At 46.2% G+C, this 27,558-nt stretch overlaps 3 protein-coding genes across 6 annotated transcripts in view; 2 read left to right on the forward strand and 1 right to left on the reverse strand.

Moving 5' to 3' along the window:
- Positions 1-2,797: 2,797 nt before the first annotated feature.
- Positions 2,798-8,576, forward strand: csrp2 (cysteine and glycine-rich protein 2). The gene is made up of 6 exons (XM_062482683.1): positions 2,798-2,950; positions 4,311-4,435; positions 5,524-5,692; positions 6,471-6,600; positions 7,377-7,470; positions 8,364-8,576. Exons 2-6 carry the CDS (start codon positions 4,324-4,326, stop codon positions 8,438-8,440), a joined length of 582 nt encoding a protein of 193 aa, XP_062338667.1. The 5' UTR covers positions 2,798-2,950; positions 4,311-4,323; the 3' UTR covers positions 8,441-8,576.
- Positions 8,577-9,398: 822 nt separating this feature from the next.
- Positions 9,399-26,590, reverse strand: zdhhc17 (zinc finger DHHC-type palmitoyltransferase 17). The gene is made up of 17 exons (XM_062482684.1): positions 26,528-26,590; positions 21,409-21,512; positions 21,051-21,173; positions 19,815-19,892; positions 18,626-18,770; positions 17,997-18,061; positions 17,326-17,488; positions 17,108-17,233; positions 15,922-16,064; positions 15,253-15,353; positions 14,494-14,618; positions 13,641-13,703; positions 13,429-13,522; positions 12,391-12,474; positions 12,130-12,287; positions 11,739-11,833; positions 9,399-11,541 (listed from the first exon to the last, which is right to left on the reverse strand). The coding sequence occupies exons 1-17, from the start codon at positions 26,588-26,590 to the stop codon at positions 11,403-11,405; spliced, it is 1,869 nt and encodes a 622-aa protein (XP_062338668.1). The 3' UTR covers positions 9,399-11,402.
- A 682-nt stretch (positions 26,591-27,272) lies between these two features.
- osbpl8 (oxysterol binding protein-like 8) overlaps positions 27,273-27,558 on the forward strand; it is a 59,195-nt gene continuing 58,909 nt past the window's right edge. For all 4 annotated transcript variants that reach the window (XM_062482716.1, XM_062482718.1, XM_062482723.1 and 1 more), the window contains exon 1: positions 27,273-27,445. The gene's annotated coding sequence lies outside the window, so the exon portion shown is untranslated. The remainder of the gene's footprint in view (positions 27,446-27,558) is intronic.

Below are 27,558 nucleotides of genomic sequence, written 5' to 3' on the forward strand. Positions count from 1 at the left end.
GAGACTTTATTTAGTATTGCAAGGAAGTGTTCAACAACATAAGCCAACTATGACATTGTTTTCTTGGAGGACTGGAGATCTTTCTATGAGTTGTGGACAGGAAACATTTTTAGCAGCCGCATAAACAACAACATAGTTGTGATGAATATACAGCATTACAGTTGAATGTTCACTAGTGTGGATCGTGTGGTTTTGGGGACTCAATCTCAGGTTTACAGTTTCAGGGCTTCTTGACTATACAAGAGAGAAGAGGCCATGTTACCTGACCCATCTGTTTTTCATCCATTTTACTTACGTTTTTTCTGTCCTCCTCCTCATTTTCCCAAAATTCTTTTGAATGACATTTCTTACTATGAGAATTCTATCTACAACCTCCTTGCTGTGGGGCACAGGGACAAAGCCAACTGTCAAGAGTGGAGTCTCGGTTTGTGCCGATGTAACTTCATCTCTCTGGTGATCCTAAATGTGCAGATATTATCTTATGAAATTGCTTCATGTTTGGGTTCCGTGTCATAGCCCAAAGCCTGCTCACATACTATCTAAATACAGACATAGATAAGTAGGTCAGCTGAGAGACCCTGAGCTGGAAGCCAGATTTGACTGTGCAGGTCCAGTATGTTAGAAGTGAGACCAATGAATAGTTGCACTATGAGCACTGGTTGATTGACTATAAAATCAATTACTATGACATTTGAACTTCAGACCTCTTGAACCCATCTATCCAGTAAAACACTGTTTATAGCCTTGCAAAATGCTAAGAAACGTGTGTGAGCTGTGCGATCTAGCCTCTAATTCATGAAAAATGTGAGCATTTGGAAACGGAACACACATCGGCACTTACCATGCTGCGAGGCGTCAAAATCATTCCAAGTTCATAAGCTATCTACAGAAATAAAATGTGTATAACGTAAACACAAGTCATGAATTAGCTGTAGCATGCGGGGTACTAAATGGAACATAATCACAGATATCTGTTTAGATTGAAGTCTTTAATCTGCCATCTATCAAGCCTCCACCCCCTCAGAGCTATTTATCTGGGTTCCACCCTCCATTAAAGAGTCCAGCTCAACCACGTCGCTACACTCCCTGTGTGTTGTCATGCATTACACTGTGGGTCACCACCAGCCAAGTTCTGGCTTGTGCTTTGCCATGACAACCGTGTGTGCGGATATCTCCCTATTTGGTGGTCTATCTGTAACTGTAAATTAAAATGTGTAATCCATTTATCAAACAACCACACGGTTGCAATTTGACTGAGCAAACCTTGACAGGCAGCTCTTCAAATCTAATCTCCATAACAGTATTCAGACAGCGCACTGAAACCTGTTGACACACATCCATACTGGCCGGCATTTTGTCCCATCCTCTCACAGTCCAAAGTCTCTGCCTTTTGCCTTCCAGCTGAGAAAACTCACTTGTCCGACAGTCCAACTGTTTCCATCCTCACATACAGGACCAGAGAAACAGCCCTGTTTTGCTTACGAGGCACGTTTCACTCCTTACAGTCTTCACTGTCCTCTCTAACACCGTGGTGTGACACCATGAGCCAGACAAAGAGTTAAACTGTATATGACTAAAACACCCAAACAGTCTCCTTAACTTCCTCCTCTGTCCCAGGTCTGACCTCTCAGAACATGACACTGTGTAAATTGTCCTTTATTTGACAATGCAGGCCATGCCTTTCCCCTCGCCGCTCAACCCAGACTCACACATGACGCATCATCCAGAGCAGAGGGAGGCCGACTACAGGGAATCTTTCACCCACTAACAACATACATGTACATTCAATTCATTTAGCAGATGTCTTTATCCAAAGCGACAGATAGGCCCCTTTGTATCACGCTGTACACGTCCTGCTAATATGCCTGACACATGGGGATGACAGAGAGAGATCAGAGAGCTGTGTGCGTGTGTGTAAGACATTTATCATCACTGAGCAAAACTACGTGATGAATGTCCCGTCCCTGACTAAAGTTATTAAAGGCGTTCCATTTTATGTTTAAATAAATGAATTATGACCCATCCACAGACCTGACGCAGAATATTCACTAAAGACTTGAAACCCAGGTTGAGACGTGCTTTGCTTACTTTATAATTGAGTTGAATGAGTACTGAAGGGTTTTGAGTATATCAGTCACTTCCATTCAACTAACAAGTAAAAATGAGGCAGAAAGGTTATTGCGGCCTTATTACACAGACAGTTTAAGTTCTCTGTTTAGAGGAAGGGGGGTGGGGGGGGGGGGCATCTGCAAAAGTATGGTTTACATTTCAAAGTGGTGCCCGGGAATGTGTAATGTTAAGCCTACTATCTAAGATATCTGCTGTCATATCCTTGAGTTTTCCTCTGGCCAGTGCATGTGTCAGTCTGTTTTTAATCAGGGTTGGACAAGGCTCATCTCACATGTAACTGAACGGGAAGATCAGAAGGGCTACACAGGTTTGAAATTGGACCTTAAGAGTGTGTTTTGAAATCTCAATGTGGATTAGGTGTGTGACTCATAAAACCTATAGAGACCTGTCATCAGCCAACTGTTCAAATAACCCAGTTTAAATATTGTTAACACACTAATTTCATCAAGTATTGAACTTTTGAAAGTCTAGAAATGAAAGAGTTAAAGAAGGTAAATTATGGACACCCGTATGGTCCGCGTAGAACCACATTTCTGTTAATAGTAGGATAGGGTGTTGTAGAATGGTTGACATTTCAAAAGACACTGATTACAAACAACACAGTAACGTAAAAAGGAAGGCCCTTGTAATTACAGAACTCCACCTCTGATAAAAACCACTCCCTCCTACCGAAGCAGCTCAAATATGACTTGCTATACCGAGTCCGGCTATTGCTGAGTAAGTATACGCAGGACTCAAGTGAACATACGGATATCACCATTTGAACAGTGTGGCGCGTACAAGGAATTAATTGCGGTGATACTCAAACGGATTTGTAAAGGTATAGTTTCAGATTTGTGTTTACTTGCGCAAAATATTGTTTCACGAAACTGTTAGATGTAGCCCACTAAAGTTAAAACACATTTTGTCCAAGAGACATATGTCCATATGGATAGCCTAGATTAATGTTTATTGTAGTCTCTATTTCTCTAAATGTGTCGTTGTAATTTTATGTCATTTCAATTCACACCATCGAAGGAAATGCAGTGGTAAGATAATTTTGCTTTATGACATTAAAATTCAACGTTTTGTAACTCAAAAGTCAAATTTGGGCTTACCATCATGGTGAATCTAGAGCCGAGTTGAGAAAAAACGACACACCTGCGCTACTTGAGCTAAACTGGTGACGTAGTCACACCTTTCGCAGGCCTTATTAGAATTAATAACCTATCCTGGTTCTGCTGATCAAAATGCTTTTATTTTCACAGGTGCAATACTTGTTGCATATCAACAACACTGAAGACAACATTTCAGCTCAGCATTTGCTGTAGCCTACACATCCTATTTAACATGATCTTAACCATAACTCCAATAATTAGAAATTCATCAACATTGGTAGTAAAACATTGTTGTGTGTCAATCATCTACATGGGGTTAGGGAACTGGGCACAGTTCTCGGAATGCAGACAGATGAGGCCCCTGAACGCTAACCACCGATCATCTCTCATGTTGGGGCTCGTCATTGCCACACAGTCTGTCATAACTCGCTATTAGGTTCCATCGTCTCACTTGATTAATAACTTGCTCTAAACTCGTGGTTTAGTTATCTATTGAAAATGAAAAACACCGCGTTTTTCTTCCGCGGGTGACATCATGTCTTGTCTGCGCTTTTCTTGGAATACAGATGAGAGACTTGCTTTTTAATTAAACGTTTTATGTGTCTCCTCGAACATTTTTGAAGTAGACTGTCAACGGCAAACAAATGACAGACTCCATAACCAATGATCGTACAAATTTGATCAGCCTTCAATTTTAGTCTCCAGTGTGGCCACATCAGTATTTATACTCACGCATTGTTTGAAGACCATTGGAATTCAAATCCCATAGGCTTAAAACAACACATTGTTCTATGACATTGTAAAACCACTGTGAAGTGCATCATACATTCCTGTCCTCCATTGTTGTGGTCCGATTTAAACCCCATGGCTTGTTTTGGTCTGTATGTGCTTCCTGCTGCACAGTGTCCATTGTTTAGTTTTTGACTGTATCTCATAGGTTCGGGAAGGTGCGTCACTGCTGCGTTGACTCAGACAGACAGGAAGGACTGACCCCTCCACTTCCACCACCATTGGAGACCCATCTTTTTTCCTAACTTACTGAATTCTCTGTTTCATGTGTTAATTTTTTATTTTTTTTTGCAGCACAACAACGACAATGCCCAACTGGGGAGGTGGAAACAAGTGTGGCGCTTGCCAGGGCACGGTGTATCATGCTGAGGAGGTGCAGTGTGATGGCAAGAGCTTCCACAAATGCTGCTTCCTATGCAGTGAGTAAAACCTTGTGTTTGTTGGGCTCATTTCATTGGCATGTTCATTCCTAAAGACATCTTCCTCAAAGATCTTCTGTGCCGGGATATCCCAAACTTTCACTGCAGGTTCTAGAATGTTCTAGTCTTTCGAAAGGACAAGATGACGCGAGTACCCATCTCAGAATGGAGGCGCGGGAGAGTCAGGTCAAAATAGACGTCATTCTCAGCTGTAAACCTACTGATGGGTCAAAACCAGTTCACTGTATGATCATAAAACTTATCATAGGCATCATGCCAACCATAGCACATGAATACTTGCACTGATGTATTTGCTTATCTCATTCCACTGGTCACTCTGTGCACAGTTCTGCCTGCCATGAGTTAGTTGTGTGTATGCCCTGCTCTTGAACTTCATTAAAATGTCAGTAAAGAGGTTTTCATTGAAAGACCTTGAATGGAGCACACACCATGCACATGCTTTGAATTAGTTTTAGTTGCTTTCCAATGGTCAAACAACGAGGCTCATACAAAAACGAGTTTCTTTTTCTGGGGTCCCTACAAGCGCTGCTTTGTTCGGAGACGACAGAGAAAAGCTAATGAGTGGAGAAAGTGTGTGTATCCGTTTCTGTCCCTGTCTCCCTTTCGTTCCCTTTTTGATTTTCCGCACGAGAGCCAAATCATTTCTAGGTGTGTTTAATCACTTTTGCTAAGTTATAGATACTGTAGATTTGAACCCACGTCTTGTCATGGGGATCAGCGCGGGCAGATGAGTCTGTGAGTCACTGTAGGTCACTTGCTTTGGAGTCAGCCCAACAATTGAACATTTCACCTGGTATCTGATTGGATTTAACAACATTAATCTGAAAAGAAATGTCCCAGAACTCTAGACAAACAGGCACTGTTTCCTTACATGGTCTCAAATGAGTGTCAACTCTTCCTGGAATGAGGAGCAACATATCCTATTTGGAGACTAAGTTCACAATTGAGGAGTTAGTGACCACGCCAGGGAGGCCACAGTGTCCACAAACCCACAAGGCAGCGTCTGTTCCTCGAGGAGACAAGGCCATTGTGGTTCACTGATCGCTGTCCTCTTGGGTTTTTCGCAGTGGTGTGCAGGAAGGGACTGGACAGCACCACGCTGGCCATCCACGACACGGAGATCTACTGCAAGTCCTGCTACGGGAAGAAGTACGGGCCCAAAGGCTACGGCTACGGCCAGGGCGCCGGAACACTCAACATGGACCGAGGAGAGAGGCTGGGGATCAAACCAGAGGAGTACGTCTTGTCACCTCACTGTGTCTCTGAGCTGAGTCAGAGACACGTCTGTACTGTGTGCTCTGGCTGCGTGCTAGTCTATGGGGTTTCTGGGATGACAACAGGGGTATATTGGAGGATGTATTCGAGTCCACTTCAGACAGTGAGTTGAAAATCAGGCTTCTTGATTCACTTTGCAATGGAAGTCTGATGGATTAATAGACTACACTTTGTAGACTGAAGGATCAAACCCATCATATTACATTACACCCTCAACGAAGGGCTAAGAGGCCTGGGAATGGACCCTGATTAGGTACTCATACTGTACACAGTGACAAGCTTCCTGTTGTTTCAGAGTTAAAGTGACCAGTAACTTCATCCCCATGATGACTAGCCCGTACACACACACACACACACACACAAATAATCAGTACTCCAAGACTACACACACACAAGGCTGTTCACCCATTCGCAGAGTGCATAGCCTTGTGTCAGGTGATTGTTGTTATGAAAGGCTCCATTATGTAACCCATAGCTCCTGGGCAGCCCTGCTGACCCTCATCTCTCCCCTGCTGTCCCCCGGGACACAAAGACATCCATTCAGGGTCCATTCCCCTTGGTTAGGCTCCGCTCCAGGGCTCCAACCCCTGGGCCCCAGCGTTTGTAGCTTTCCCACCTATGTGTCAACTAAGTGGGGAGAGAGAGGTGAGGGCTGGGGCCTCTGTCCAATCTGGAGCTTCAAAACGGTCTTATTACAGCTGTGTCATTTGTTTGCTATTGTTGTGGTGCGTTTCTCCAGGACCCAGACCCACAGACCCACCACCAACCCCAACCCCTCGAAATTTGCCCAGAAGTTTGGGGGCTCAGAGAAGTGTGCGCGATGTGGGGATTCTGTTTATGCAGCGGAGAAGGTCGTAGGGGCAGGCAAGGTGAGTCAGTGTCCCAGCGTCTGAGAGCTGGAACAGGGGAAAGGAGCAAGGATTGGGGGTTAAGGCTCAGCAGGATCCAGAACAGTAACCCCACAACAATTGAAACCGGGGGGCTGTATCATACAGTTCTGAGGAGAGTTGGACGGATTCCCTTTTTCATATTAATGAAAGAAATTCCACTATTCTCGCAAAAGGTTTTTCATGAAGTCTGAATTTGAATGATGCTTTTTAAGTAGCTGGCTATAAAATGTACTTTGGGACTGTAAGCAGAAGCCGTAAAAGACACACACACACAAATACAGGCAGAGGTTCTTTGGCTCTAAAGCAGCCTATGGTCTCTCCTTCTCTAGCAGATGTGTACGTGTGGTATATTCATTAAGGAAGCATACACAGCTCTATGGCTCCAGAATATGATGTGTAATTTGCTCACATAAGTATGATACTGTTTAACCCTTGTGTTATCTTCGGGTCATTCTGACCCATCAGTCATTGTGACCCACCGTCGTATTGTGACAAATTGACCTCATACAAAAACAAAGTGAAGCATTTTCTTTTAACTGTCGGGCTGTCTCAGACCCCCCACATTGGAATGGTTAAAAGAAAATTATTTGTATTTGTTTTTGTATGGGGTAAAATTGGGTAAACACAACGATGGTTCGTTATGAACCTTTGGGTCATGTGACCCGAAGGCAGCACGAGGGTTAAGAATGAATAGAAACTATTTTCCCCATTGTTCAGACAGTCGGTCATCTCTTTCCCATCCCTATCTTCTGCAGCCGTGGCACAAAAACTGTTTCCGCTGTGCCAAGTGTGGGAAGAGCCTGGAGTCCACCACTCAGACAGAGAAAGACGGCGAGATCTACTGCAAAGGTGACACTCCAAAACTCCCAACATCTCCCCTAATCCTGGACACCAGCACTGTGGGATGTACTGTACAAACATGCCATTGTTTCGGCCAAACACACAGATTATCATTACGTGATCATAACAACAGTGACGGTATTGGATGTACCAGCTGTTATGTAATTCGACACCACACCAGTGCACTATTACAATAGAGGGGCTAATGAGTGTTTATCAATGTGTCAGAGGACACCAGACTGGTCAAGCCTGTTTAGAATCAAAGACTGAACCTGAATAACAAGCCTCATCCTGTTTTGCCCATATCTTGTTAGGTTGGTATTTTGTTAACGTTCTGTCAACTTCAATGTATTTTGTCCATGTTGTAATGTTGCCCCTAAAACTTCCTAAACAAAAGATATCACTCACATGATGGTGTTGGAATGTTCCAGCAAAACAAGAGATTTAAAGATACATACACATATTCTGAGGCTTAAGATGGGTATATGGATCTTTATGTCCAAAGAGGTTGGACTTGATTTGAACATTAATGCGGATTCTTTAAATTCCTTCACAATATATGCCAACACTACCCCTGCTCCGCCTGCTCATTGGTGGATACATGTTGTACTGTCATGGAACCTTGGTCTGATGAGTAAAACATGGCAGCACATATCTTTATCCAAACACCTCACCAAGCACAGCATGCCAGTCAGAGCTCGTACAGTTAGTTCTTAGTTCGCTCACCTCACGAAGGGCCAATCATCTAACAAGGCTGTTTACTACTCTTCCAAGACGATAAACACTTTATCCTTCAGACAAAGGTCTGACTTTAAACAGAGAAGCATGCTGATTAAACAGACATATTGAACTGTTTGCTAAACATTTTGTTTGTTTAGACTTGTTTTTCTTTGCTTCTCCAGCATGCTATGCCAAGAACTTTGGACCCAAAGGATTTGGTTATGGCCAAGGGGCAGGGGCTTTGGTCCACGCCCAATGATGACTGCTTCTCAACAGGAACTACGCCTACCATGCCTTTGTGCCATTCAGTCTAATGTGAAAATCTGAGTATTCATGCCTTAGTTTTTTTGCATGGGATGTGTGCACCAATAATAAACAGAATATTTACAGATCCATTTACAGAAATCCTTGCCAATTACACAATAGATATTACAAATGTATTTCAGTATGTCTCAATATGGTGACAACCTGAAAAAATTAAATAAAAATATGAACATAGCCAAATTATTCAACCGAATTTCAAACACGAGGCCACAAATGAATATTTTCACATTTGACTGTATTTTTTTAATTAAAGCCATTAAAATTGATCCATGCCCAATATGTTTACATCTGAAGCGGAGTTACGGTGACGTCCTGAAGGAGGTGGAGAGGCACTGGAGATGGTCATGTGCTTTCAATATGGCGGGACAGCAGGGGACAAAACCAGTGTAGACGTGCCTCTGAAACACGGCTCGTTAAGCAGGTTTTACGTGAGACGTTTTCTGAAACATGGCATGTTAACCCGGGCCTACATGAGTAGATTTATGGGCTTGGTCCTGATGACTGGTTATCCGTGCACCTTCTAGACAGTCAGCAGAGGGAAGTTAAATACCGAGCTTCCAGCAGATGATGCTGATGTACTCTCACAAGCTAGGAGACCTCTTAAACCACTCTAAACTATATTGCCTGATGAGACAACACCTAATGATTCATCTTTAAGATAAACAAGATCTGTGTTTGTCTTTAGTTCTCTGGTGCCTTCACAATTTGTACATCCAGTGGTATAACAATCCCAGCAAATATGACTTAGAAAAAACCCTCTTGTTTGACTATGATTCACCAGCATGGAACATTCAAATATATTACACTTCAGCAGTTGGCCAGATCCTTCAGACCTTGCACACCCGCAGACCAAGAAGGACTTGCACTAAAAGATACACACACACACACACACACTGGATAAAAAAAATTATAATAACATAACGCAGAAAGTACTTGCAAATACTGAACATTCACTATATACAGACACATGGCTCTCTGGGCCTCTGGGATGGCGACAGGTGATCATTGTTATGGCGACAGCCCATTGTCCAAGCATCACACATGCACTGGAGTTTTTAAATTGCAAGGGATTAAAATGCCTATAGACAGCAGTGTCGGACATCACTAAAAGCTACAGTCATACACTTGGATTATATTCGGTTTATCTTCTTTCCTTTTGGTTGGATGAAATCAAAGTGTTTTTTTCTTTTCTTCAGGAGCTGCTTCAACTAACACTGACCCCAAAAAAACAAAAACAGAACAAAACGAAGTCACTCACGAAAAAAAAAAAAAAAGAAGAAAAGTCTAGATCATTATGTACAGATGCACATTCTTTACATTTCAGTCTGTCCTGTCGCTGCTGAGTCCACTGGAGGATGAATCTCAAAAGCAAAGAGATGACAACGCTGAGGAGGAGGGTCTGGAGAGGGGGAGGGGGGGGGAAATACCGCATCGGACAGGACCCTCATCTCTCTGTAAACATGGAAGAGTTTGTTGGGAAGCGGTGTGGGTTTACCTTTGTCTTCAGTAACAGCGAGAGCAGAAAACAATAAATGGTGATCAGTGCATTGTAATAGGCAGACACACAACAAGTGTGTGCGTGTGGGGGGGGGGGAGATAAACTAATCATCTCGACTTCAGAAGTCAAAAGAGAACATGTGGAATGAAGCTTTCTTGTAAACTTATAAAAACCATTCTATCAAAGTCACAGATGAAAGGGCCTTTTGTTTCTCTGCTTCAAATGGATCTTTCTAAAACTAGTATTATTATCTTATTACTACTCTTATATTAATAAATATATTTGTATGCATGTGTGACTGTGTAGAGTATTATTCATAGGGGCACCATGTCAAACCACCTTGAATTCTTCCCTACTGTTCTCTTGATATAAAACACACAACATAAACGGCATCAACTGTGAAATAAACGCCAGGACACAAGTTCATCTATAAATAGCTTAAAAATAAATATGCTGCATCACATTATTTATAGGATATCGCTCCTAGTTGCGCCTTTTCCTAAACCTTGAATATGACCAATCAGCCAAGAGCCCACTCTACAACAGGTGCCATCTTATGACACACTGACTAGTCTGTGCTAGGTGTTAATCAATATTGGCAATTCTAGGGCTTTCCTGGAATAACCTGAAACAAAGGCTTGAATGAAGGTGCTTAACCAAAACGTTGAAACCCTCGCCGAAGAAATCCGGCTTTAGACCTAACTTCCATACACAAGCCTTTCCTTCATCTCCCTGGCAACCACCGTTTTAAAAAGGAACAGCAGAGTTGGGGAACTAAAGAATGGAAAAGTCGAAGGAAACACAAAATGGGAGGACAAAAAAAAAAAACACCAAACTTTTCTAATATCAAAAAAAGGAGAACACTGAAGAAAAAAAGAAAAAAAGCAAACACTGCCGTTAACATACTGCACGTGTTGCAGTCATGACTCCAGCATGGCTGAAAAAAAAAAGAAAAAAGTACAAATAAAGATCCCTTTTTATGTTTAGAAGAAGTCGTTCTCCTCCCTCTGCCTCTCCCCCCGCGCGTCAGGCAGTGGTGCACTGTTCAGGGGGAGAGGAGACGAGGGGGAGCTCTGCAGAGGAGACGGCCCATGGGGTCCAGGAGATGGAGTGGTGAGGCTTCATCTAGGGTAACAGCAGTGGGTAGTGGGCCAGTGGTGGTGGTGGGGGGAGGGGGTGGTATCGGTGTAGCGTTGCCCCCTAACAGCATGCTAGTCCAGGCTGAGATTCAGTCAGATCAGTGAGGGAGGGAGAGATGGTCCGAAGGCAAACGCTCCCGGAAAACAGCCCCGATATGAACTCTGGTTGGGGGAGGGGGGGGGGGGGGGCTTTCTTTCTCTTCCTCCAATAACACGGCTGTTCCTCCAGTCCTTCTCCCTACTCCTCCCTCCTTCCTGCTCTACACCAGCTGGTACCCCGACCCGGTGGTCTGGTCGTACTCTATTGTGTACTGTGTGGTCCAGTCTATCGCCAAAGGCCGAAGGAGACCGCAGCACCGGATCTCAAAGAAGTCTATGAGGTTCCGTATACACCCATGACTGGAGAGTTAGGGAGAGAGAGAAGGAGAGAATGTGGGGAAAAGATACAGTACAAGTTAGGAAATCAGACGGACCTTCATTCAGTGTCAGTTACAGAATGTCACATGGTGGCTGAACCAACAAACAGACCAGGAAGACTCATCGTGTTTACTACCCATGAAAACGACCCAGGTATATTACTAGCCAGGTATACTCACTTGAAGGGGCTCTCGATGGACGTGGCTGTTACTTTAAAGTGCTTGTATCTCCTGGCGTTCATCCTTTCGTTGGTGGTGATTCCCAGACCAGCAATCTGGAGAGGAGCACGCACACACAATGTCACTTAGCAATGTCACTTAGCAATGCCATAAAGGACAGGACGTAGTCTGTAGTCCAAGACAAATAAATCTGGCAAACCACTCTCTGTTTAGCAAGCATTATTTTCAGGCTGGAATCATGCCAAGGTCAGTATTGACATTCCATCAAAAGAAAACTGTTTGCAATGACTTATGACTGATGAACAAACAACAGTGACATGAAAACAGAAGGTCTGTGTCTCTCTCTCTCCCCGTCTTGCTCGCTCCCTCTCACTCCCTGTCTCTCTCTCACCTGGTACAGCTGGCACATGATGAGCACAGCGACCCACATGAAGTGGAAGACACTGTTGATGAACATCCAGAACATCCAGGGGGAGCAGGAGGCGATCTGGCTCAAGTAGAACCACAGGCCGTCCTTGGCGTAGCTGGTGGCACAGTGGATCCTCCAGTCTGGAGGACAGAGGTCAGGATGAAGTCAAGAGGACAGGTGGTGGTGGTGGGGGGGGGTGGGTTCACATGACAAGGAGAGTTGACGGGGTGTTTTTCCACTCACAGCAGGTGCAGCCGTACATCATCCAGCAGATCATGCAGAGCAGGAAGAACAGGTAGCCCATGAAGTAGCGGTGGTTTCCACTTCCTGCACACAGGAAAAGAAAGTCATTCCATCAATAATGTGTTCATTTCGCAGACGCTTTTATTCAAGGTGACGTAGAGGAGGGGATTTGAACCCGTGACTGAAATTTTTGTGCTCTACCACTGAGCTATACACACAGTGACTGGGATAAAGTGCAGCTGTGTCCTTTAAACTCGGTCCAAGCTTCAGAACTAGGAGAGCTGAGTGTTGTGTTAGCTTGCTAATGAGGAGCTGGAGAGGAGTGGTTTCCCTGATGTCATCCCGCCCCCCCTAACATATCCTGACCCTCTGCATTCCCCTGTTCCCCTCACACCTGGCTAAACAGGACAGAGCCCCCCTGGGAAGTAAGGGCTGGCAGGCAGGTCTGTGCCATTGTCTATCAACATCTGGCCCATCCTGTTCATTCTGGTTTAGAAGAGACTGCACACAGGTCATAGGACCATAGGACACTTCAATCCTCAGTCTCCCCCTCTTCCTTCCCCAAATGATAGTCTCCCCCTCCTCCTCCTCCCCCCCCCCCCCCCCCCCAGGATACAGGCCTGGATGCCAGCCTCCCTCCAGATGTCTGTTTGGAGGCGGAGCCATCAGAGGGCTGAGCAGTCACCTGCAGGTGCTGCCTCCCAGCGAACAGACCTGGCCAGCGTTCAGACACCCGGAGAGACCAGCGTGCCAGCTCTGCAGCTCCCCTTTGATGGTCTCACTACCCACCAGTCAGAACAGCTAATTAACTCACACGGAGGGCCCCTTTCAACAACACCATGCGCTGCTTCTTATGGGGGGGGGGGGGAAGACTTGAGACGAATAAAAAAAGAAATGTTCTAATTTTGCAAGCAGAAAATGAGCCGCAGCCGAGGGAACGTGTTGTTCTACTTTAATCCTGTTTATAGGCTAGGTAGCGTGCTCGCTGTTAATCTAATCCTGTTAGTACGGTGGCTAGTGTGCGCGCTTTTACTTTACCGACACAGTTTCCCACCCAAGGGCAGTGGTGGTCAAACTTGGCAATGCAGCGGTTGCACACGGCACAGTGTTTGGACCTTATAGGCTTCCGTATCTGGTGGGGGTGGCAAAAGACAACATGGAAGTGACATTCAGTGAGTCCATTTAACTATTACAAAGCTCAACCACATTTGAGACTTTCAAAGTAAACTTTTTAAGATGTTTGTCTTTACCAAACAAGTACTGCAGAATATGCTGAGATCCAGGCTGCCTGTTTCTGCCAATTCAACTATAGTCTGGAAGAGAGGGAGAGACAGAAAGAGTGTGAGAGAGAAAGAAGAACAAGATAAGTAACAATGACAATTTCAAAACTAGAATTAATGAGACTTCACGAGATTTGAGGGGTTAATGATTGCTACTGTTGCGGCAAAGATAACTTGGAATGGAACCTGATCAGTCCCAGGTTGCATCATGGGAAATGTAGGTACTCTACAGCCAGAGCTCCATATGTCGAGGAGCCTTGAGAGGACTAGAGGTGAAGAGGAATTCCTCTGTCCCCAGAGCAGGGCACAGAGACCTAGATGTGTGAAGGGCCTGGAGGCCTCCGTGCTGTCCTACCTCCAGTACCAGACTGGGCCCTGCTGGGCTATATTTAGCCCCGTCATCAATCACATAATGGGGAAGCTGGGACTGTGAGCAGTGGAGGCCCCGATCTGCTCCATCAGTGTGTGCTAATGAGGGACACTCAGACACTAGGGGAGGGGGGAGGGGGGGCTGGCTGAGGGCCAAGGGTTCCACAGCGCAGACAACCCAGTGAAATGCTTGGTAAGGACTGGTTATGGAACCATGTTTGTCTGAAAATAAATAGCTACACTATACATCTTGATGAACTACTCAGAGAAGAAGCGGATCTGATCAGTTTGGATCAGAGTGTCGAACAAAAGTTGTGTGGGACAGTTAGAGTATTGATGGTGCTTCGAAGCTGCACTGGCTGTGTGGTCAACCCCCTTCATGCCTCACACCTGGCCCGTCCCCTCAGGAAGCAGGTGGGATGACTGTGGGCGGAGCAGGAAGTGGCTTGTTTACCTTCTTCTTCTGCTCCTCTGAGGCTTTGATGATGCCGGGGTCGGACTTCCAGGACTTGCCGAAGTTGTAGAACAGAGCCACGCTGTTGAGCAGGAAGGGGAGGTGCACAGTGGCGAATGGGAGATGTGCCAAGAGGTCAAGGAAGACGTAGGATCGGTCTTGGAAAATGTGTCGCTCACAAACAGCAAGACATTCTCTGAGCCTAGCTTGGAGTTCAGTTGGGTTCAAAGTTAGCCCTAGCTCTCTTCCGGACCGTTTCAGCCCAGAATGGAGTTGTGGTGGAAACGGTCCACTTGTAACTACTTTCACAAGAAACTCTCCCGCAATCCCGCTGTAAATACAGGCTCCTTTGAAAAGCACCAACTCCACCCACGACACGCTCTAATTTCCACTTCAGGTTTGAGGAGGACAATGAGACTCCACTGCCCCCACTCCGGCCTCCCAAGAGACTCGAAATACATGAAATAACCGGTGTGGAGGTGGGAATGTCTGCACTCCTACTTCAGCTGCCGATCAATCTTCCCACGAAAAACAAGAAATGACTTGTGAGCTTTGGGGAAACATGGCCACCATGACAAAACACAGGAGTCTCAAAGCTCTGAAGTCAAACCCAAGGATACGGTACACAGCAATAGGAAGAATTGGACGTACACATACATGCAAACGCGCACACACAAGGCTGTTTTCACAGCCAGGGCAGCACCGCTCTGATGGGTGGATGGATAAACGGCTCCCAAGAGGGCGAGGTGTAAAGGATATCATTCCAGAACCAGTAGAACCAGGTGATGTACATCCAGAACTTGGTAGCCAGATAGATCCCCAGAGGAAGAGCGCTGTGCATGGAGTGGTCGAAGAACGACCTGCGTGAGGAGGGAATGGGAGAGAGAGAATGGAAATGGGTTAAGAGAGGGGGGAGAGTGAAAGGGGAGAAAGGGTGGTAACGGGATGGAAACAGAGAGGGGCGTTGGAGTGAAAATTCTGCTGTCGTAAATGTCTATTCCACTCATTTCTGTGACACTGCAGGGGTCAGGCCTACATTGAAGAGGACACGCAACAAAAACACAAGAATGCAATCCCTTTGAGATCAAGTCACCCAGACAAAGGAAAACAAACTAAACCATAGCTTGCGGACATGTCTACAATCGAATTAAACAACAACAACAACAACAACAACTATCAAAACTACATTTCCACAGAGAAAGAATGCCAAGCATTTGTTTGAATGCCAGTGTGCACATAGCAGGCCCACCGCTGTGCTGGTGGATACCGGCTGAGAGTACACCACCAGCTACTGCAGGAGCAGATGGTGGAGCTAATGGACTGACAGTAGGGGGTACTGTGTGTGTGTGTGTGTGTGTACAAGAAAGTGTATATAGCACACAAAATATCCAGTAAGTGTGTGAGCGCGCGTGTATCCAGGGCACGTACTTGGAGAGGAACTGCACAGTGACCCACACTCCAGCGTACATGAGGCTCTTGGCGAGCCAGGAGTCGATATCCAGGTCAGCGATGAAGCCCACGAGCCAGATGACCAGGAAGGGGGTCGCCAGCATCACCTTCTGTCTGAACTCCTGCACACACACCACACCAAACACACACACACACACACACCATACCAAAAACACACAAACATTTTTAAAGGGGATCCCAAAATAGGTTGAAATTTGCACTGACAGAGTTTAAACGAGCAACTACGAAGCATAATCAAAAACGATGATAATCATTAGAATAATGCTCTCCTGAACTATATCTATATTCTACAACGGTCACGTACTGAGCAGTGCTTCAACTGAGTAGGATCTACTGTGGATGCATCTACCATATCTACAGGGATGTACCTTGATCACCTAAGATTGTCCAGCGGTTGAATAAAAAGACAACATGGTGAGATGCAGGCAAATGTCAACAAACGACAAACAGAAGACGCTAGCAGGGGGAGTGTGGCTGTCTGCTGACAGCCGTGTTCCGCTCAGGCCTGAACGCAGCTAGTTGCAGGGTGTCGTGGGGACAGAGGGCCAAGCTGATCAGCGTTCTAACACACAGGGCTCCAGACACTGACGTGACACGGAGCAGGGTTCGGCCCAGCGATAAACACCACCTCTCACGCATCGCTCCCAGTTCCAGGGCAGCTAGATTGGGGGTTAGCTCGTTTCTCGTCAACAAGAAAGCAGCAATTTCCTTTCAAGGTGTTTTTCTCAGAGAATCCCAGGCTCCACTGGGAGAGAGCCTTTCAGACACAGACAAGGACAGGCACTGTTCCCTGGGTAATTGTGTGTGCGTTTCCTTATTAAGCCTAACCTGGACCAAAGTGTGATCTTTTGTGACTTTTACAGAGTCTGGATCTCCAGACCGAGGTCTCAGATGGACCATGAAAGTGAACGTGTCTGGTTTTTCCACGCATGTTGAAAAGTTCCATGACTTTCAAGTGGTATAACCTCGAGAGTTGCTGTAAAACCTTGTGTGTTACAACACTCATACCCTACAAAACTGCTGCTTCCTTTTATAAGGGTCTTTATTTGTGTGTGTGTGTGTGTGTGTGAGAGAGGACAGCGTGTGTGTGTGAGAGAGAACAGTGAGTGTGTGTGTGTGAGGACCGTTGGTGTGTGTGTGCTACCTTGTCCATCTTGAGTCTCTTCAGGTAGGAGGGGCTGTCGTAGCCCTTGGCCTGCCGGGCCTCCTGCAGGTGGTTGATCATCCAGACGTTCTTCCTCTGCTTGGCCAGGTCCAGCGGAGTCTCTCCCTGGCAACCACACCCCACAGGACACATCAGCACACACACACACACGGCTGGGGCCAGGCTGGACCAAACGGACTAGACAGACACACACACACCTTGATGTTCTGGGCGTCTACGTTGGAGTTGGCATCCAGCAGCAGGCTGATGACGGTGGTGTTTCCAGCCAGCACGGCCCAGTGCAGGGCCGTGTTCTTGTGGTACTTGTCCCCCAAGTTGACCGACACGTTGAAGGTCAGGAGGAGCCGGGTGGGGTCCACACTGGGGGAGGGGATGTATGACGGTGAGGGTGGGGTGTAATAGAGGTAGGTATACATGTTTTTGTGTAGCAATAAGTATGAATCAACATCAGCCTGCTAGTATCCAACCCTGTACTGTGCACCTCTCCCCTGTACAATATAACCCACTAGCATTAGAACCCACTAGAGTGTATTATACACTATAACCTGGTCCAAAGCTGAACGGATGAGGAAGAACATTAATGGCCACAGACTGCTCAGACCGTTCCCCTGCTGACAGTCCTGATTTAGATGTTAGAAGGTTGCAGGAGCTCCAGTCAGCAGAATCTACTTCCTGCGTGTGTGACAGCATCCTGATTCTGCAGTACAACACTGTGTGTTTGGGATGCCTTATTTAACCATCCTTTCAGAAAGCAGATCTTTACTTGGCTGCTAAGCCAGAGAACTCAAAGGTTGACGTTGACACGGAAGCCTCTGGGTCATGTGACCTTGTAGGGGTGGAATATATAGGTACACACACACACACACACCTGTGTGTCCTGTAAGCAGCCCACATCAAAGGAGTCATGCCGTTCTGATCCATCATGTCCACATCCTGCCAGAGATAGACAGAGAGAGACAGAGGAAGAGAGACAGAGGAAGAGAGACAGAGGAAGAGAGGGAGAGAGACAGAGGAAGAGAGACAGAGGGAGAGCGACAGAGGAAGAGAGACAGAGGAAGAGAGGGAGAGAGACAGAGGAAGAGAGGGAGAGAGACAGAGGAAGAGAGGGAGAGAGACAGAGGAAGAGAGACAGAGGAAGAGAGGGAGAGAGACAGAGGAAGAGAGGGAGAGAGACAGAGGAAGAGAGGGAGAGAGACAGAGGAAGAGAGGGAGAGAGACAGAGGAAGAGAGGGAGCGCGACAGAGGAAGAGAGGGAGAGCGACAGAGGAAGAGAGGGAGAGCGACAGAGGAAGAGAGGGAGAGCGACAGAGGAAGAGAGGGAGAGAGACAGAGGAAGAGCAAGATGGAGAGAGAGAGAGAATTAAAAGAGTGTCACTGGAAGCAGGAGGGAAGAACTTGGCAGCGTTCCGAACGAGGATGGCAGCTGTGAAAACCACGCCACACTCCCCCCTGGCGGTCAGAGGAGGGCCTGGCCTGCTCGGGGGGAGCCCTGCTTACCTGGCCCTTGGCGATGAGGTACGCCACGATGGAAGTGTGTCCGAACTGGGCGGCCAGGTGGACGCAGCTGCAGCCCTCGCCGTCGATCAGCGAGGGGTCGGAGCCATACTTCAACAGCTGCACCACCATGGACAGGTGGCCCTGCCTGGACACACACACACACACACACACAAGCGCAACACACACACACACAATGCCCATGTGTGAATGACACTATTCGTGCTGTTTACAAATACAATTGACCTTTACGCACATTAAACTGTGAATAAACGTATTTTGCAGTTTCATTAAAAGGTTCTTTCAGAGTCTGTCAGTGAGTGGTGGAGTTGAAGCCTCCCAAAAAGACCTGATCTGTTTGACAGAGGCAACAGATGGATTACACATCACAGTGACATCTCTTCCTACACCGTGAAGCCGATATTTGATTACCGCCTCCCTCAGGAGACACGGGGAACATTCTGACCATCGACCACATAAACCACAACCCAACCTGCTGCATCCGTCTTTAAATCCCCGATAAAGCGCTCTCCCCTACAGCCCGAAAGGTCACAAGCAAGGGGGGGGGGAGATCTGACAGAGGCGAGTCCAGGGGACTGTAACCGAGCAGGTGTTGACGCCCTCCTGTCAGAACCATCAATAATGCAGCTGAGCTCTCTCAGGGGGGGGGGGGGGGGGGTGGAGGCAGGTGTGTGGGGCAGACAGGAGAGACAGAGCCTCTCTACCCTGGTCCCTGGAACCACCGCCGTGGGAGAGAGAAGGTTGCCTAAAACTATGTTGTCCTTGTTCCCCCCCCCCCCCTCTCAATGAAAACAGAAAACCTCTTGAGGAACATTTTGTGGAAAGCTGAAAACCTGGGCTCAGCTCAAGCTGGATGACAAGTATTAAATAACACCCCCCCACTCTCCCTCGACAGTTTCCCTGGTTGTCTCCAGATCTCTCGACCAGCTCTATAAACAGAGGGAGGACCCGGGGTAGATCCCATTCACCAGCAGACCCAGGGGAATCCTGCAGAGCATCGTATAGGTACAGCTCAGCAGCAGAGCACTTGCACTGCATCAAGAGGTCGCAAGTTCAAACCCCCCCCCCCCCCCCCCCACCCCGCTGTACGTCGCTTTGATTGACAGCGCCTTTTCAACACATTGTCGATCCTTCTGGTGTGTGTGTGTGTGTGTGTTTGTGTGAGCCTGACCTGGTGGCCCAGTGCAGTGGTGTGGAGTTCAGATCCCCTCCTAGCTGGTCCACTATCGCCCCCTTCGATATGTAGTACCTGAGGAGAGACACGCAATCAGAGAAGACAACATATCCACATGTACACACACACCAACAAGTGCACACATGCACACACCCTCCTTAGCCATGCTACTGATTGTTAAAAAGAGGATTGGTGGCTGTCCACCACATAATAAGGAGATTAAAGAAAAGATGAAAGTGCATCTTTATTTTGGACTGGACAGGTATAATATGCATTAAAGAGGGCATTTCAAGCCTTCGCAAGGTTAATGATTATTAAACAATCTTTTAAAGGCCACCGAGCAAGAAGGTGTTCTACTCTGCTGACATAATGCTTGGACAATTTCAAAGTCCAAGTTCCTAAATGAGTCAGTGGGATGAGGGCTGGGAGGGGCCATGAGATGAGGGCTGGGGAATATTTGCAGAGGCTGATCCAGTTAATAAGGAACGGAAGATGGGTAAATGTGTATAGGCACGCTCTCCACAACCCCCCCCCATATCTCCCTCTCTCTCCCTCCCTCCCTCCCTCTCCCTCTCTCTCTCTCTCTCTCTCTCTTCCTCCCTCTCCCCCTCCCTCCCACTATCAGGAGGGAGCATGGGGGTAATTTCCACCCCTCCTGGTTGGGTCTGGAGTGAACGAAGATGCAATCTCTCCATCCGCCCAGAAGGACAGGCCAGCGCACAGTTGTGGTTTATCTCCAGAAAGCTGGCTGGAGCCCTGGTAGTCCAGGGCTTCAGCCAGCTCTCTGGAGCAGCATCCCCTTACAACTGGACTGGAACACATCAATCATTCATGTGACTGTACAACAGTGGGTCAAGGGCACACTCTGTCCTTGGCTGAGCAGAGTGTGTCGGCGTGTGAGGGAAAGAGGCAGAGTGAGGGATGTGTGTGTAATCGTGTGAATGAAAGAGAGAGAAAGAGAGAGATAACCAAAGAGAGAAAGAGAGAGAGAACCAAAGAGAGAAAGAGAGCGAGAAAGAGAGCGAGAAAGAGAGCGAGAACGAAAGAGAGAACGAAAGCGAACGAGAGCGAGAGAACGAAAGAGAGAACGAAAGAGAGAACGAAAGAGAGAAAGAAAGCGAGAGAGGTGTGCTCGTGTGAGTGACAGACACACAGACAGACACGGACAGATGAATAGAGGGAAATGGAGGAGGAGGAAAACAAACGAGCTGGAGAACGAAAGAAAGCACTTACTTGACAAGGTCTATTCTATTGTTGATGGCTGCCCAGTGCAGGAGAGTGACGTTCTCTTTGTCGGGCTGTCGCACGTCGTAGCCCGCCTCCACCAGCTCCCTGCAGCGCTCAAAGATGCCGTACCTGCACAGCGAACACCACACGGCTCAAAACCACAATCCCTTGGACTCCATGTGGAGCAGCCTGATATACCTGGTCTTGACATGGCAAGGCTACAGGGAGGCTAATGCTAAATCCCACAGGAAATCAAATCCCTGGCATTGCTAGCATCACTATGCAGACACACTAGATGGGGGGTCCTCGTCCTCAGGCCAGCCCCTGAGGCCGCCCCCCCCCCCCCCCGCGTTTGAGTACTCACTGTGTGGCTTTGACGATGTCCCAGGTGCTGTAGTCATCCACGTGGCTTTTGCGGGCCACGTTCTCGGTGTAGCCATGGTTGTAGTGACTCTGGGGCTTGATTTCCTGGGAGGGGGAGACAGAGGAGTGTAAAGGGGGTTTAGAAACTCTACCCACTGGTCCCACTGGGCTTTCACAGGCCTCATAGGTGTATTATGTCATAGGAGAGGAGGGGGGGGGGGATATTTATTGCAGTATGGCTTTTACATTGAGTCATATTCAACAGCAGCACCTAGCCTGCTTCCCACATTGTGTCTGGTCTAGATCACTGAGGAGGGCTACTGACGGGCAACAACACACTGATGCTTTCCGAGAGAACTCCGGGAGATATGTTTGCCGATGGCAATGCCAGCAAGCTACAGATGATCAAACCAAACCCAATGCCAAGCCTTACATAAGCACACCAATCATGTCACTCAATACGATAATATAATGCTTTGTGGATATTCGTACCAGGGTGGGTTGGAGTCGCAGATTAATAATTTTGAAACAGAGCAAATGGACTATGAATATGGTGAATATGGAGATTATTACGAAATGTGGATTCCATGTAATATGAGAGTTAATCCAGAGACTATACTGCTATGATGATGTCACTGGGGCCTGAAGGGGGATGGAGGGAGGATGACCAGAGGATGAGGGAAGAAAGGGCGATGGAGGGGGGGAGGAGGTGAGGAAGGGGATGGCGAGGGTGGATTAGGGGAAAGGAGAGGAGAGAGGAAGAATGAGATGGAGGGGAGATGGATAAGGGAAAAAGGGATGAAGGGTGGAAAGGGAGCTTGGCAGAAAGAGAGACAGAGAAGGCTGGAGAAGGAGAGGGCTGGGGGGAGGGGGAGAACAGGGCTGGCAAACCTCCAGTCCCAACTCTGGGCCTTGGTCTGCAGGGCTGATTCTACAAGCTAGGAGCAGGGTCAGGTCTTCAGCTGTGGTTAGTCACTCACCCAGGGTAAATACAGAGGCTTGGTGGTGAGCTGTTTGTTCAAAATACCACTTTGCAGAATGGAAAGGGACCATTTCAACAGAAAGCAACCATTTCAACAGAAAGGTTTTCATTTACAGTTTGTTGTTATGAGTGGTAGGCCTGAAAGTAAGAAAAACAGGTTCAAATATCCCTTCAGGAAGTTCCACAAACAGGAATCTCTTAGCTTGTGATCCGACGATCTAAAAGATTGAGGATGTTTACAATAAAAACACCCTCAGAGAAAAAAAAGAAAAGAAAAAGGGGGAACGGTCAAAACTCGGCCGGCTGAGGTTTCGTCCATTTTGTCTCTGTTGCAAATGAGCAAAGAGCAAAGCATGACGGACAAGCAGCGACCACGTAACGTGCGGCCCATGTCTGTGGACCCACCGAGCTGGAGCTGCTAGTCGCAGCAAAAGAATATGCGACAGATCCATGAAAGACAGCCTCACAGAAAAGGAGACAGTGGGATTTGAAGACAGAGTTGCAGAGACAGAATGGGTCTAGGGGGGATGCTCAAGGTTGTCCAGTTGGCCGTTTAAGTGTAAACGGAACAGTTCAAGTCCCATCCTGCCTTGCAGCATCTCCCCAGCCTCCCCCCCCTCCTACAGAGCAGAGTGAAATGCTGAGGCAGCACTGCTTACATCATGACAGCCAGTTACAGCAGGACTGCACACCTGGGGAGCTCTGCTCAGGCCTGGAGGGCAGCGCAATGTTGACTACACAGACACTGTAGCGTGGTTGTATCTGCAGCCTACTGGAGAACCATATCATGTGTGGGGAAATTGGACTGAAGGTTATCGTGTCCGCCGAGGTAGAATGTGTAATGATTTGCGGCACAACTTGGTTTTAATGCTCGTTCGCACATTTTATTTCACCTGCGTCGCAATAGATGAGTGTTGGATACGTGTCGATCATGTTGTGGAGATCTAGGTTTGTTGAAATCAAGGTTTTTGCCACAGCCAAATAGATCGCTGGTCTTTTAACAGTGAAAGGATAACCCAGTGACGGGTATCGAAGACGTTTCTTAACTCTGAATCCCATTTATTATAATGCGCTTTCTCTCAGGCCCTGAAGGAGAGATCCTCTGCTTGGAGAGCTAGTGAACCAGGTTGTCAATAGGACATATGGCACGCTCTCCCCAGGGAATGATGTCATGTGACCCACCCTTAGAAAAACAATAATATTTTACTGGTTGTCTTATAAATGAGAATAATAACAACACCCAGTGGGGTAATTATACTGTGAACTCGCCTAGGTCCAAAAATGCAATGTTTTGTGTGAAACAAAACAATTATTTGTACGTTCATCCCTACTTCACAGCACAGACACAGGCTGACACACTGTAGGCAGACAGACAGGCATGCAGCCTCCATAATAGGCTGGTCTGGTTCTGGGCACCTTTTCCTAATGCTCCTTATTACATACAGGTTGAATGTGACTCCCTTATCAAGTCCTTTCAGTATGCCAACTACACTTTCCCTACACTGTGCTATGGCTGGCTGGTTGGCTGGCCTATTCAAAGCCAATAAAGATTCTGCAGCAGGATAGGTCTGTCCCAATCTAACATACCATCTCAAATGAGGGCCATTCTGTGAAACTAATCCAATATTCAAGCTCAAATTTGAGTAAATTAGAAAGTGTTTGGAGAATCTGCCTTGCTAGTGAATGAAGAATAAGAAACCTGGCTCTCCACACAGACCTCAGCTTCTGTTTCTTTGTAGCAAGCATCTGCAGTTATGCAAAAACAGTACATTTGCATTTCCAAATCAGGTCAGGAGCCTAGTCCTTTTTTTTTTCCTTTGACAAAACAACAAACGACCAGAGAAGTTCCCAAAGGAAGGATGGAATTTTCATAAAGTTACGTGTTCAATGGGGCTTTCTGAGAGACGAGCACGACAAATAACATAAACTTGCATATCACTCCGACTTCCATGGGTGTCTGTTCCCCACACAGGGAGCTCCCTTGGGACAGGGCAGACACCCTCCATTTTCCCTTTAGCACCAAATCGTAGACAACCTTCAATGAAAATGAAGATAGATCTAACCATTTACAATTTGTTAAAGGATTACATACATCCATCCAAAATATGAATGAACACTGTCAGCTGTACCAGGCGACAAGGGCAGGGAGGGACTAGTCAACACTTCAGAAATGCAGTTGTTGAGCGTGGTCTGTCGTCTACAATTCCACACATCGCTGTGACTCGCCAGCCACCTGACAAGCCTTGAATCTAAAGACCAGCATGAACAGAGGAACATTTCAACCACCGGGTCACATCTAAGCTCCATCTCAGGAATAACAATGGGGACTCTTCTACTGTTACTGTAGTTTGTGCACAACCATCCAGGGATTAGACCAAGCTCACCCTCTGTGTTTTAGTAACACCTCCTTGACATAGGTTAGACAGTTATGCCCTGGGGATCAGGCCCCAGCTCCCCCTGTCACACCAATCTGGTCAAACCTGGCTGCGTCTAACAACATCTAAAAGTGCTGACTGCTCTCTCCAATTACCCATGATAACTAAGTACTGTTTTGGAGAGCAAAAATAATCACTCAAAACCAGCAATTCTAAGCTGCCATGTGCCAAGAGAACAATGACAAGATGGTGCTCTACGGATATTGAGGGACCAGTAAGCTTTCATGGAGTCACATCATGAAGTCTACTTCAGACGGAATGATTATTGATTATTTAATGCCAATGAGAAAATGAGTGAGTAGGCTTAAATTGCCAATATTAGACACAATAATTCACATGCGTAGCTTATTGAAATGGAGGTAAAATCCTGCATGATGTTGATTTAAAACGATGACTTATAGGCTTCCCCATCAGTATGAATCAAGGTGAATTACTTCCTCCTTCCAAAGACAATAAGGCACTGAGATTGCAGCAATTCACTCAGTCAAGGAGATTGCGTGTGAGTTGATTTATTAAAGTCTCGACAGCACTATCTGATGTCTCAAGACGATGGTCTCACATAATCTCTAGGACTAAACGTCTTTCTGTGGGAAACTGCGCAGACCCTCATGTGTACTGAGAGTTAAAGCAGCATATCATTTCTTTGCACTAGTTGGCTAAATAAAATTTGTGACACACGGAGGTAAACCATTAACAATTTACAATGGGTGGTTCCTCTGAAAGGTATCTTGCCTAAGAGGGTATTCAACATAACGTAAGAATCAGACAATATCCCAGAGACTAGGAGGGAATAACTCTACTTAAACTGGGTGCGTTCGGCTGCTCACATTACAGGAGCCTTTGAAACATACAGTATAAATACAATGTAGCTAGGGAAGTTAATAATAGAGCCCTTTGAATCTTCTGGTTGCTAGCTAGGTAATAACTCCAGGCAATGACCCCAACATATAATATACGTTGTTTGAGTAAGCTAAATTCCCCCACATTTGGCAAATATTGTATAAATGTTCCAGATATATTTTCGGAGCTGGGGCATGGGAAGGCTCAGACTAGCCTACACTGGCCTTGGACTGGGAACAATCCAAGCCATGATGGTACATTGTGTGTTTACAGTGCGTCATGTTGCTTATTATTTCAATTACGAATTAATCAAACGACCTGAACCTACATTCGTAAACGCCAAGTGTGCATATTGCACTGCAATAACAATATCGTGAGCTATCACAGTGTTAAAAAGAATGGACCGATCTCAACAAATCGACCAAGGCCAGCTTGACAGCTATAGCTACTAAAGCAGCAGCAAGCTAGCTACGTATGCTACCTGCCATTCAGCAGCAGCACGCGCATTAACTAAGCCTATATTAGTAAGCACGTGTACATCAATTTAAAGTTGCACTGTTAAATAACAAAGAATAATACGAATTTTAAGGCACTCTTGCTTTGGTAGTCTGCAACCGACGTCAAAAACCCAAATCTAAGCCCATTTAGCTAGTTAGCTAGCTGGCTAACGTAAGCAGCTAGCAAGCTCTTTTACGCAGCAGGGGCTAATAATTGCAAGCTACATTGGAGCCTGCCACCCGCCTTCCCGAGGATCGTGGTTGTCCAAATACACGATGGATTTATAATCTGCGGTAACTTCAACTAGCACAATTTGCATCATTGCACATTACCCCATGCACTAACATGGAGGTCGAGCATCCTACCTCTGGATGGAGAATAGGGACACAGCCAGCTTCTTTCTCATATTCATCCATAACGTCAGCCATCTTGGTGGTCAATCTCACCAAGCATTATGGGTAATGCTCTGTGGAAACAAACAAGAGGAGGGGTTGCTCTGTCAAAAGGATGCCCGAAGCTTGTCGTGAGATTTTTATGCTACTGTACTGTTGCATTACGTCATTGTGTCACATCATTTTGATGTGCAGAGCTGTTACTTTTTAGTGAGAAAGGGTTTACTACAGTGATAAAGGGTTAGAGTTATGTACTCAGTATACTGTATCCTCATCTTGCATGTATTCGTTTATTGATCAGAAATTAATATTATATTATACTGTTTACAATTTTTCTAGACCACTCTTGGGCTTGATTACAAATGAGTGATGGAGAATAAATTAATTGTCAAGAACTCAATCACCAACATCATTGTATGTACAAGAATATATTGTATAAGCCTTTACAACTGGAGTCATACAAAAGATGATTGAGCTGTATTACTTTGTTTTTGTCACTAGATGTCACACTTAACCCGTCCTGATCTAATCTGCGACCAACAATACTATTTATTTTATAATGATAATATGTTATAATATATAACACTTCATATTGATGAAAGCAGTTGATTTACGATTATTTCATTAGTTTCAATAACGCATTAAGCCTCAGCCGAATTCTGTTACAAAAATCGAATGCTGATCCAGCGAAGCCCACATCAGGCGTTACAGTCGATAATCGAGAGAAGATGCGCAGGAAGACACTAAAGGAGGAGTGCTAGTGAGGGAATAGCTAGTTTACCAGTAACTACTAATCTAGTTTAAATCGCTCGAGAAAAGCCAGCTATATTCTGAGGAACACACTGTATTAACCTTTTTGGCTATATTCTTGGGGGATAAAACGAACTTCAGGTGAGCTGCTGCTGTTGAACCTTGTGGATGTAGTGGCTACTAAAACAAACCCTGTGTCAGTCTGATGCTGTGACGATTGAGCAAGTTAGCCAGCTAGCTAACTAACCGTTGCT

This window comes from Osmerus eperlanus, chromosome 17 (assembly GCF_963692335.1).
Source record: "Osmerus eperlanus chromosome 17, fOsmEpe2.1, whole genome shotgun sequence".
In the NCBI taxonomy this organism is placed as follows: Eukaryota; Metazoa; Chordata; class Actinopteri; order Osmeriformes; family Osmeridae; genus Osmerus; species Osmerus eperlanus.